We start from the raw sequence: 12,607 nt of genomic DNA, 5'->3' as shown, positions 1-12,607 counted from the left end.
GGATCTAAAAAACGTGGCAACGTGTTAGGAGGAAAAACCCAGCTTGGCTTTCTGATTCCCACCTGGAGTGAACAAGGCACACAAAGGGGAAAAACACTATTTATACACAAGCAGAGCAAGTAGAGCTTGTAATCACATCTAGCACTCCAGCCTGCTGTGCTCACTTCTAATCCTCTTCTCTGCATGGAGCAGCACCACCACTCAGGTGGAAACTGTGCACGAGGTCCCAGGGGCAGGTCCATAAGGGAAGGCTGGGTGGTGGCATAAGAAATTCTCTGGGGCACTATTTCCCCTTCTGCCCCAGTAAAATTCCTTCAGACACAGACTAAGAAGGACAATGTTCCTCTCATCAGCAGAAAAGAAACAGCACAGGAACCAGGAGAGTGAGAAAAAACAGGAGAGTCTGATTTGAGCTAAAGTTCTAAGCCCAGTGGAGGAAGGAACTAGGGTCACAAAATAAATTGCAGATAGAAATGCCACCAGTGCCTGAAACCAAGCTGCAGTCAAGCAGAAGGGGACTCATGGCTCTTCTGCCAAAACACATCAGTCCTACCTGTGAATGGAGAACATTCACTCCCATTTAGTCCAGCACTACAGCCCCACACCAAGTTACTGGGCTTGGGCACAGCCCCTGGCCCACTCGGTTGCAAGGAAACAAAACAAGCTGCCATCCACAACCCACCACCACTGACAGCACCAAGGTGAAGGTTCTGAGTATAAAGTGGGCTTGGTTTATTCTGGGCCGATATAAGGACAGTTGCCATCTTCCTGCTGTGTCTTTTATCACTGGGATAAGAGAGAGCTGGGCTTTACATGCTTCTTCCTTCTGGTTATGAGAACACCAACACAGCTCCGTTCCTGGGGATTCCCAGCAGTTGAGAGAAGGCAAGTGCAGTAACTTCACATGTACAGTCAAAAATAGGTTTACTGGAATGTCTTTAGTCACACCTGTAAGCAGCAATACTGAAAACACCGAGCTTGTGCATTCCCATGGACTGTAAAACTTAACTATTATTTTTTTTCTTTTGTAACATGAGAAAAACAATACCCTTACAGTTCTCCACAGAAGGGTCGGTCTCCTGGAACATAATGGTGTGTTTCCCTAGATATTCTTCTCCTCATTCATCCGGATGAAAGGACAGAGTCCTCTCTGCCTTCCACAGCAGGAAGCAAGGAACTGCTCATACTTGAAGTATTTTTACAACTCAACCATATATACAGATAAACCTCAGTGGCAAGTAGATGGCTCCAAATCAGAGACCCAGCATTCCACAAAGCAGGCAGTTTGGGAACTGAATCTTCTGTTATAAAAGTCTGACAGCAGGAGCAGGTACTTGACCAAAGAAGAAAATAAAATAAGAAAGGGTCAGCTGGCAGTTCTCAAAATGCTCTGTTAGAACTGGCTACTTGCCGCCGCTGCCTCCTCGCTCCTTGGAGAAAAACAACTTCAAAGCTATATACAGATATCTCACTTAAGTTACACAGCAGTTTGTTTATCCCACAGCCAGCTCCACCGAAGCCTCCAGCTGACCCACCATCAGGTATGGTACTTCAGGACTATGGGTACTGGAAAATAAAACACAAACAGGCTCTCAGCCAAACACCTTCACGTGCAACAGTGACACTGACAGAGAGAGAACCCCTCATCTCTGCGGTGACAAACACCAAGCAGCCACAAGGGAAAGTGTGTCTTCAAGCTCAAGCCAACGCAAGCAGCTGCCAGCACACATGCTAGACAACATTTCCTGCCACCTTCATCTCCTTCCAGCTTCCCAAAATTAAACCAGATGGGATTTTCCATCAGTCTCTCTTTGCTGCCAGCTCTGCTTCTCCTGCTCCTAGCTTTGCATCAGCAGGACAACAGGCCACAAGGATTTTCCTGAAGGGCAGCACAAGAACTGTTACAGAGATGCCTCCAGCAACAGTCAATTGGAGGAATACCCTCCAGACCCAGTGGCACAGAAAAGCTGCACTACTGCGCAGGGCAGCCTGAACCCCTGGAGCACGTCCTTTAGCACACAGAGTGCTAAATTACTTCCCATCCCCCATTTCCAGAAGAGAAATGCTCTGGTTATTACTTATTCCGTAGGAAAAGCTACTAGCAGAAAATTAAGCAGCCTGGCTCCTTTAGTAAGGAGCACTTTCTGAAAGCAGGCCTATTGCAAAATGGCTGATAGACATGGAGAGATGTTTGGAAAACATTGCTCTGGTTTGAAACCTTTCTACCTACTCTTAACAGCCACACAGCCTTGGGATTGTCCTGTGCCAACCCTATATCAGTACAGTGTTGGCAACACAATGCTGTCAACAGTCCATAGGACTTGGTTTGAGCTTGCTTCTCTGCATGTACATTTAAGCTTTGAAGAAGAGAAGCATGGTGTGGGCTACAGACACCAGTTATAATACTGAATAGAGTGAAGCCCAATGGGAGGAACTCAGGTGCTCTGCCCTGAGGGACAACAGCAACAGCGTCACTCAGTGTGCAGTGCAATGAGAATTTCAGTGCTAGAATGAATGAGGTGACCTGGAGCTACTCACTGATGATCACCAGCAGGAGGACGATGGCCACCAGCGCTACGATTGCCTTCATCTGCAAGAGGAGCACAGACACATTACATGTGGCACCCTGTGTAGCTCCTGCATCTTTTCAGCTAGAAAAATGCTTGAACTCTTTTTTCACCAGCACCTACTTTCAAGCAGTCAGAAACATCCCGTGACAAATTTCTGCTGAGAAATATGTCTGGAAATTGCTGCACACAAACTCAGCAGAAAGCCCCCATATGATGCATTCCTGACCCTACAGAGGAGAAGGGATGCCTTGGCAGATCTGTCTCCATCAGAAGAAATAGGGAGAGAGAGCCAATTCAAAGCTCAGATGCTCTCCCTTGCAGAGCACAAGCAGCCAGCTCAGGAGGGAGGATGGCTTCAAATCTTCTTGCCAGGAACACCACATCTCACATCCTTCCTCATCTCACAGGGCCAGCATCCAGCCTGGCTAGCTGAACCCAAGATCCCCAGGGAGCAAGCATGAGAGATGCCTCCAGATGGCTCCTATACCAGCTGCACCACCTCCATGTGTGCCTCCAAGGCACTCAAGCCTGCACTGTTCACACTATTACAACAAACACAGGACAGGGATTCTCTCTAGCTTGAATTGCTCCCTTGTGGTACGCCCTGCACACAAACTGACTCTGTTGTTTGGCCCAGGGGCTAAAGGACCTGCATGAAGAAAATCACTCCAGTTCTTGCTCACCTTGCAGCCTCGCCACCACATCTGCCTTCGAAGCTGTTTGGCTCTGTTGCTAAATGCTGTTGCATTGTCTGATAAACTCTCTGTTGAAGGAAAAATAGAAGCAATTCAGTAGTGCACACAGTCTATCACTCATCCCACAAACCCCACTCAGTTTCAAGCAGATAACTTGGCAATAAGGAGAAGACCAACTGCAGTGTGATTCCCCATAGCCACAGGGGATGCCAACAGGACACCCCCTGCCAGGGAGCACACAGACCTGTGGTCCCACTGAGCCCCCTTTGTCCTGGCTGCCCTCTGAGGGAAGGAATTCATTTTGCAAGCCAGCAAGCAGCAGATGGCTGAAGTGCTCAGGGCTGACATGAGACAGACCCACCTACGTTAGATTGAAGGACACACCAGGTCACAGCATCCAAATGCCTCCAAACTAAAGCCTGGGCATTTCCAAGCCTAAATCTTTTCCAAGGCTGACTTCACATCACTGCAGTGACAATATGCTGGGCTGTGCTGAGCACAGGGGTAATTCAGGGTGGCTGAGCACCAGCTGGATGCTGTGTATGCAAAAGGAGCCCAATGGGCAGCTGCAGTGAGAGAGGAGGGACTGATTCCCAAGGGGTGGTTAGAGCCTTACACAAAGGCTGCTGAGCAACCAACCACACCAGGGTGAGGTACCAGTGGGTGATCTACAGACATCAGTTAGCGTGGGCTGGGGCTGTGCAGGGCAGCAGTAGAAGGTAGAAAGAAGAACATGAGGCATAAAGTTAGTTCTGCAGCCCAGGGCTGGGAAACCACTCCCAGGCAGAAAAGAAATACAATCTGTTACTGGATACTTTCTGAGCTGAAATCAGGTAACCTGGTCCAGCTGTGAGGAAGAGGTGCAGGGAAAAGGATAAGACAGCAGAACATTTATCATCACACCTGATTTATCCTGCAGGTCATCCAGCCGCTCGCCTCTTTCAATCACCTTTGTGATGTTCTCCTGCATAACATCGATGACTTCATCCACCTGGTTCTGGACACTAGAGCAGAGCAAAGCAAAAAACCAGCATGAGCAGCAGGAAGCACACCCCATCAGCTGCACAGTGCAGCACCAGCCCTCGCTCTGAGCTGCACGTGATGGGGTCTGGGGAGCTCTGGTAAAAATCCAAGGGGACAACAGTGGAGGGAGGCCAATGGGATGCTGAGAAAATTGAGAGGCATGGCACTGTGTGGGGTGGATGTCTGGCAATCCCTGACAGTGCAGAGGAATGCAAGGGGCTATAAGAGAGTCTTAGAAAGTCAGCACAAGTGGGGTACCTTCCCATCGGGGGCAGGCATGGCAATCCAAACACATGATGTGTGCAGAAACCACCTTCACAAGTACTCATCTGTCTCTGAATTTAAACTATACAGCTTCAGTGCAGAGCTGGAACATCAAAATGCTCTGCAGTTGGAGTGGTGGAAACCTTGCAGCGAGAAAAGGCACTGACTGCTGTGGGTGGGTGCCTCTGCTGTAGAGGAGTTCACATCAAAGAGGGGAAAAAAAATAGAAAAAATAATCACACTTTATCTTTGTAGACTTTACAGAACTCAGCACTGCACCTTTGCTAAATAACCTGGATCGGAATCAAAGCAAGATGTGCTCCCCTGCCCAGAAACTGAGCTGCTAAATGAAACCCACTCTGGCAGGGGCATCGAGAGGACAGAAAAGAAATGGCTGACTTGATCTGAACCAACTCATTACAATCCATCTTCTCACAGTTACACAACTCGTGGGTAGTCCTTTCAGTGAACGGTAGCCTAAATCATACCCGCAGGGTTATTATAAATGCATTTATTCACTCCATAAAAAAGCCACACTGGTGAGAGAGAAAAATTCTGCCGGTGGAAAAATACTGGTACAGTCCGGTTTGTATTTTGGAGCTGATACACTTGTATTTTCCTGGAGACAGAAATAAGATTTCTCGGGGCCCTGGGGAGACAATAGGGTACGTCAGAGACATACCGATCCCACAGAGTAAGAGGGAACAGCAGTGTCTTGGAGGCAACCCCACACACAAGGCAACAAAACAGAAATAGCTCCAGATCACTCGCTCTGCACGAGGTCTTACATTCCACTCTTCAAGTTACATCGATTTTAAATTACTTAAATACTTTGAATATATTAGAAATTCATTGAGTGTTTACCACTGGCAGTTCTTCCCTTTGAGGACACTACCACTTCAGCATTTGCACCCATGCTCCCCAAGTAATCCTTCCTCTTTGGGCCACTGGAGATTGTCTCCTCCCCACCTGCATCTTTCAGATACGAAAATTCTACGGCGTTATTTGCCAAAGCAGAATGGATTTTTTATTATTATTTATTTTGTTGGTTTATTTACAGCAGCAGCAGACTCAACGCCAACACTTAAAGATCAATTGCACGGCATCTTGTCCCAGAGCACCTGGTAAGAAGAGAACAGCATAATGTGCACCACGGCCTGGAGAAATGGGGCCAAAGGAGATCCAGAACAGCACACCCAAGGCTGGGGCCCTGCAGAACAAGGAGCAGGGCCCCGTTCCTGAGCCCCAGCCAAAGCTCTATCTAAATAGAAGCTGCTGTGTCTCTAATTAAAAGACATTGAGTTCTGGTTCACACTGACCTAATTCTCTTGTCTCCCTAGCAGCTCTGTGCCTCTCACCGAGGAGCTGTTTGCACTGAGATGCACACACAAGGAGCAGCTACAACACGCCATGGTGGCTTCAATGGAAAAGCATACATTCACTTATCCTTCCAAAAACAGGCAAGGAAAGTCACTAAAAGAAAAGGTATTTTTTCTCCACTAGAAGCTCCACAGAGCTGCAAATAGCAGTATGAAGGGGCTTCATGCCTTAGCATTGCAGGTCAGGCTTTGCTGTGCCTCTGCATTGCAGCTCCTACAGTTGGAACAGGCAGGGGAACCCCCTGAAGCCAATTTCTGACTCATCAGCCCTCATACAGCATATGCTGGATTTCAAAAGTACACCTAAGAAATTTATTGTACTCAGGATGCCATAGGAAAGGAACCTGCCTTCCCCACGCAGCGTCACAATGTCTGTCCCTGCATCCACCTAATGGGGAAGGCAGGTTCCTTTCCTATGGCGTGCAGCAGCAGCTCCTGCCCTTCATTAGGAGCTTCCTACCTGAAGGAAAAAGGCACTGAAAATCCCCAGCCTTCTCCCAGCAGAACCCTGTCCTGAGCCCATCCCAACCCACCACTCATTCTGAAAGGTGAGCGGCAGGTGTGCACAGGTGGCACCGAGCACGTGGGCAGGAAGCTCACGTCACAGTGCCCAGCCCACACAGGGCTGCACAACCCTGCATTGCTCTTCTGGGGCAGTGGGTGATGAGACAGGAAGCACGTTCTGCAAGGGAATTTCTTCCCCTTGGCACAACCACAACAGACGAGTCCCAGCTCAGAGCTGTAAGCAACTTTGACAGAGCCTGGGGTGAGAGAGGGAAGAAGAAACATCTGCTACCCCAAGCAAGCCAACTTGGCAAAAACTCTGAGGATTTAAACATCAGGTTCACAGACAGAAGACTACGTTTTCAGTATGTAAATATTTCTGAAAACATTTACTGGATTCAAAATAGAGAGATTTCCTCCCACAACAGATTTGTAGGCAAACTGTCTTGCTACAACCAGCAAGCAGAGCACACAGGGTACGATGCAGCGTAGTGCCACCCGTGCCCCACAGCCTGCACGGTGCAACACAGGTACTGCTGCACTCCCAGGGCACCCCAAGGTATTACAGGCAAAGCAGGGCAGAGGTCTGTAAGCTAAACCACCCTTACTGTGCTCAGCACTTGAAAGAGGTCGATGGTGCTCAGACCCCTCACCAAGCTGCATCTCAGCATCCCACCTCTTTTGACCTGAGGTGCTGCGTGCCTTCACTGTCTGCCAGAGCGCTGCTATGCTGCTAACAGAAATAAGACTTTTCACAGATGGGGAATGGAGAGACAGAGAAATCAAGGCCTAAACTTTCATAGATATAGTTTTGCCCCATGGAAAGCAGACATGTTTGAGCACCCTGATACTGTCAGATATCTGATGCAAGAGAAAAGCCAGGGAAAAAACAGGAAGGGATCGTAGCAGGGAATGAAACTTTGATCTCCAGGGTCCCACACAGCACCTCAACCCCCAGCAGCCCATTCCTGCTTTCCACCATCTCCCACCTTTCACCACAACAAGAGAAGCCTCTCTACGAAGGGGCTGAAAGACGCACAACCTATGCATCAATTCGTGTTAGTTTGGCACGCCTGAGGTTGGAAACTCAAGTCACATCAATTGGAAAATATTTTCTTGTTTTATTTGGCAAGAAAGAATGAATTGCCTAATATGAAGCGTATTTCCCGTTCAGGAGCTGTTGGCTTTTGACACATTTCATGTATTTCATTCCTGCTAGATTTCCAATAGAAATAAAGGAGACTAGACATCTGCCAGCAAGACAAAAGCACGAAGTATCTCACATGGCCCTTCCAACCAATGACTGCAAATATGCTTTTAACAAGGACAGCAAGTGCACGCTGTCAGAGCAGCAGGAAGAGATCCACCAGTACTCAGCTGGGCTCAGACTCTACTTGTGCTCAGCCTGGTCCAAAGTGGGAAGCAGCAGCCTTTCCATTTTGGACACACCAAGTTAGCTACTGAAAAACTCTCTGGGCCAGTTGTGGTGATTGAACAACAGTGCTGCATTCTTCAGACATCGTAAACAGGCCACGCACACACCACAAGATGGGCTGCTCAAGGCTACTGGTTGTCTCTAAGATGGCTGTTTACAGCCAGCATGACACACTTCTAATTTTCCACCTTTGGTGATGCGATGGTATTAATAGTGTTGTGTACTCTGGTGCAAATTATACCTGAACACCCCCCTGTTGTGGCTGTAACCCCAGAAAAAGGCAACAGGACAAGTCAGTGCAGACAGGGCAAAGGCAGGAGGCTGTGTTCAGCAAGGCACAGCTGCCCACAGATCTCTGCTGTCCTCAGCATGGGGTGTCATAACAGAACCGCATCACAAATGGCTGCTTCCAAGTTGCTCCTTCAACACAGCTGTGTGAGGAACAAAGTGGTTGATGCCTCTTCAAAGCCTTAAAAGGAGGCATGACAAGTTCTTAAGTGTTACCTTCAAGGCAAAGCCTGCATTATGGATGGGGTCTATAGCACATCCACCCACCTGTGATGAGAGCCAGGCCCCGGAAAGCTCCCGCCAGCTGTTGCCATCAGGTCAATCCCCAGATTCTCCCCTCTTCAGGAGATAACACTGAGTCTGTAGCCAGACAGAGCCTCTGGGGTACAGTCCCAGAGCCAGAGATGCTGGTCACCCCTGTCAACAATGAGAAAACCACAGGGACCACAACCTAGCTCCTAGTGAACCCTATGAGCACTCCTTCCCCTACAAGGCTTGCAATGCTCCTCAACATGTCCTTCTGCAGTCAAGCCAGGTTCAAGGGTCTCTGCTGCTAGACTCTCCACACTGACACACGTCCCTTCATTGCCAAGGACAGGTAGGTAAAGTTTCCAGTCTTGCCCACCACATTCAACACCTTTTCCACCATTGCTCCCATGACCCCATTACTTTTTCCTCTGCCCAGTCTTGTATCCAGTTTCATTTTACACACATCTTCACACCTCATTCCCTCCAGCAACATACAGCTCCAGTCACTCTGGCTTTGCCCAGCTATGCCTCAGCTCTCCAAACACTCAAATTCCTCCTTAAAAATGCCTTTTCCTTATAGTGTTTCAGCAGCAACACAACCCTGCTTTTCCCCTTCCACTGAAGAAAGAAACAAACAGGCATTAATTCATTCAGCACAAGGGCTGGTTTGATTAGAAACTCAAGAATAAACTACACAACAAGAAGCTGCTGCATACTGTAGGATACTACCACATGATGCAATAAACACTAATGAGAACAGAGGATAGATAGTAATTGATAGCACACACTCTAGATACTGGAGCTTAGACAGATGTAGCCACTTGTCATCCCAAAGGACATTTCCCATACCAGCTTCAACAGACAAGCAACCTCGTGCCCCTGTATATGTTGTGATGTGACTGGTGCCCAGCTATAAACCCACCAGCTCCTAGGTGAATTCTTTCCTTTTTCTTCCCCTTCACAGCTGCAGTGCTCACCTTACCTCCCTGTTTCCTGAAAGCTCCCATGGCCCTTCTGCCTCACCAACAGAGTGGGAAGGAAAGAACTCATGTCCTCTCTGCCAAGGAAGAAGGAAGTCAATCTGCAATTTCCCTCTGGCAGAGGAGGACAGAGAGGCCGACATCAACTCCCCTTCCATACCCTTTATAGGGCTGACACCACTCACAGCTGTCATCCTCACTCACTTCAGACCAGCACAGCACCACACAAGGAAGGCTGTATCCACAGTGCCTTCCTGCACAACCTGAGCACCTCTACCAGCAGCATCCTGATGCCCCAGAGGGAGCACAGGCCCGCTGAAAACACAGAACACAGCAGCCAACCCACCGTCTCCTGCGTAACCCAAGTGCACTTTGCCTCTCAAGATAATGCAGCAGGCACACAGCTAAGCACTGCCTAAAGCTGACACTGAGTCACTAAGCCAGAGAATGGCTGAGCTGTGGAGGTCACCTGGCCCAGCCCTCCCACTCAGCCAGCCTCACAGTCTGCCCATCCATCCCACAGCAACAACAACCTGTTTATGAGGCTGTTATGGGGGATAGAGTCAAAACACTTACTGAAGTCCAGTCCAGAGAAGGCCAAGGAAAGACAAGGAAGGTCAGACACTGAATAAAGAGGGTCAGAAAACAGAATAGTGTGTAGAAATTCCAAAGAAGATCCCAAAACGCACCACCACCACCTCAGTCATACTGCTCTCCAGTGACCGTGAGTGAACCGTAGGGGCAGAGAATATGAACAGAAGGAGCCAAGATGAGTTTTATTAGCTGCCTCTTTCTACATAAAGAAAAAAACAACAACAAAACAGCAACCCCTACCCACATGTTTGTGCTAACAAACCCTGCCAAACCGACCTGCTTAGAGCTAAATAACTTAGCTTTTTGGACTGAAAAGATCCATTTGCCTCCTTTGGTTAGGAATTTCAATTCAAATCCACAAACTCCTAAAATATCATTATTAAATCACTTCACTGCGGGCTTGTAAAACTCAGAGTTCTCCCTAATTAAGTCTCACCTAGAAGAGCCTATTTTACACTATATACATAGCTCCCAATGACTCATCTCAGAGATGCACTGGCTGCTTCCTGGCATGAAAAAAACATTCCTAATGAAGAGTAACTCCAAGGCTGCAAACAAAACAACCCAGTCTGATCAACACCTGGTCATCAGTCTCTGACTTTTGTTCTGCGTTTCTGGAGGCCAGCAAAGGCAACAACACAACACAAAACAGGAGTCTGTGAGTACCCTGTCCTTCCCATTAAGTATCACCATCACTTCCCTTTTAGGAAAGAGCAGAGCTAATCAGAGCCCAGAACAAGCATCACCCAGGAAATGACTCACTTGGAGGATTCAGTGTTCCTCCCTTCCTTCTTGCCCTGTTACAGCCAATAATCCTGCTCCAGCTGTAAAGGGCTCCTGTTTCTCCAGCTGCTTCAACTCCACTGAGTCACTGCTCATCTCCAGGTCACCTCTACCACATTATCACTAAATTATAGCATGGGCTTTGGAAATTCCACCATACTGCTGCGATAAAGTTCTACCCCTCTGCTGCCATTAAAGCACAATTTCTTGATAACTTGACACAAACTCGATTTTCCTTAGCTATGGACAGGTGGGATGTGAAATTACAATCAGGTGAAACAAAGCACGAGCCAAATTCCTGTTCAGAACTACAGAAAAATACCCTGTTAACAGAGCAGCAGGAGTTTGTAATGTCGGCATAAAATATTACGTGAGCGACACAGAGGAACATGAACTTACTGCCTGATCTTGTCATTTCTGGGTCCAAATCTTGGTCCGGAAGGGCCTCTCCTGCAGTAGAAAAAGACATGAATTATGATAGCAGGTGCAATGAAACATGCATTTAAATCAAAGACTTAAGATACACAATAGGAACCAGTATTTTCTGGTTCTCATGCTTCCCGCCCGTTTCTCTCATGTCACTCAACATACGGAGCACCACAGTTTCCTACACGTTACATTTCTTCTTTCAAGGCTCTGGGAAATCACAGAATGGCCAGGGTTGGAAGGGACCTCAAGGATCACGAAGCTCCAACCCCCTGCCACATGCAGGGCCACCAACCTCCCCATTTAATACCAGACCAGGCTGCCCAGGGCCCCATCCAACTTGGCCTTGAACACCTCCAGGGATGGACGGGGCATCCACAGCCTCTCTGGGCAGCTGTTCCAGCACCTCACCACTCTCTCTGTAAAGAATTTCCCCTGACATCCAACCTCAATCTCCCATCCTTCAACTTAAAACCATTTCCCCTTGTCCTGCTGTTATCAACCCTTTCAAAGAGTTGATTCCCCTCTGTTTGTAGGCTCCCTTTAGGTACTGAAAGGCTGCACTGAGGTCACCCCGCAGCCTTCTTTTCTCCAGGCTGAACAACCCAGCTCCCTCAGCCTGTCTTTGTATGGGAGGTGCTCCAGTCCCCTGACCATCTTTGTGGCCTCCTCTGGACCCGCTCCAACAGCTTTCTGTCACCTCAAAGGAAATCACCCCAATGGAAATAAAGGTGCAAGCCCCCACCTATTTGGCAGGGAGCAGCTCTTGGTATTCAGCACTCCCAGTCTTCGTGCCTTAGGCAGTTAAAACATCATATGCCCTACGTCTGTTCAGAAACTCACAAGAAAAAGTCTTCCTCTTCATCCGAATCCTCCTCTAAAAGGTTCCTCTGTGAACAAAGAAAAGCACCATCAATACCAGCCATCTCACACGACCTTCCAGACTTCAGGACACCACCAGCACCTTCTGAGCACAGGGCACTGGCGACCCCTCTTGTGAGAACACCGGTGCTACTTTTCAGGTAGCCGTGCTGTGTTTCCCCCCTGCAGAGATGTCTCCGCGCTGTCAGGAGGCTTTTGCTGGCTCTGCAAAGCGTAGACTGACGTCCTGAACCACAGTCTGGCAACACTTACACCACCGCTCATAAGCCAAAGTGCATTTCTATCAACCGGTCCGGCCGTGCAGGTTCAGATCCTGACGCCGTGTGTCCGTAACGCACCCTATGACACAGCAGCAGGCAGCGCTGCAACACAGCGGGCAGAATCCACACCCGGGCCAGCTACAGAAGCGCTCTCAGCCCAAGGGGCGATGCGCAGTGCTACGCTGTGACCAACCGCCCCGAGCATCGCAGGCACGCGGTAACACGGGCCCACCACCGACTGCGGTGACAGCAGACCTAAGGAGCACCGCGCGGCA

The 12,607-nt window shown here is 48.7% G+C and overlaps 1 protein-coding gene across 2 annotated transcripts; it reads right to left on the bottom strand.

The window, feature by feature from the left end:
• Positions 1 to 708: 708 nt before the first annotated feature.
• VAMP4 (vesicle associated membrane protein 4) lies at positions 709 to 12,135 on the bottom strand. Of its 2 annotated transcripts, none has more exons than XM_019618580.1 (6): positions 12,034 to 12,135; positions 11,164 to 11,214; positions 4,169 to 4,269; positions 3,254 to 3,333; positions 2,525 to 2,590; positions 709 to 1,566 (listed from the first exon to the last, which is right to left on the bottom strand). In XM_019618580.1, exons 1-5 carry the CDS (start codon positions 12,114 to 12,116, stop codon positions 2,531 to 2,533), a joined length of 375 nt encoding a protein of 124 aa, XP_019474125.1. In that variant the 5' UTR covers positions 12,117 to 12,135; the 3' UTR covers positions 709 to 1,566; positions 2,525 to 2,530. The 2 variants fall into 2 exon arrangements, with proteins under 2 accessions (XP_019474125.1, XP_003208640.1); XM_003208592.3 differs by having other exon boundaries at positions 2,539 to 2,590.
• Positions 12,136 to 12,607: the final 472 nt, after the last annotated feature.

The sequence above is a fragment of the Meleagris gallopavo genome, chromosome 10, assembly GCF_000146605.3.
Source record: "Meleagris gallopavo isolate NT-WF06-2002-E0010 breed Aviagen turkey brand Nicholas breeding stock chromosome 10, Turkey_5.1, whole genome shotgun sequence".
NCBI classification, from domain to species: Eukaryota; Metazoa; Chordata; class Aves; order Galliformes; family Phasianidae; genus Meleagris; species Meleagris gallopavo.
The sequence above is the reverse complement of the archived record's forward strand: the minus strand, read 5'-3'. Positions and strand labels throughout refer to the sequence as shown.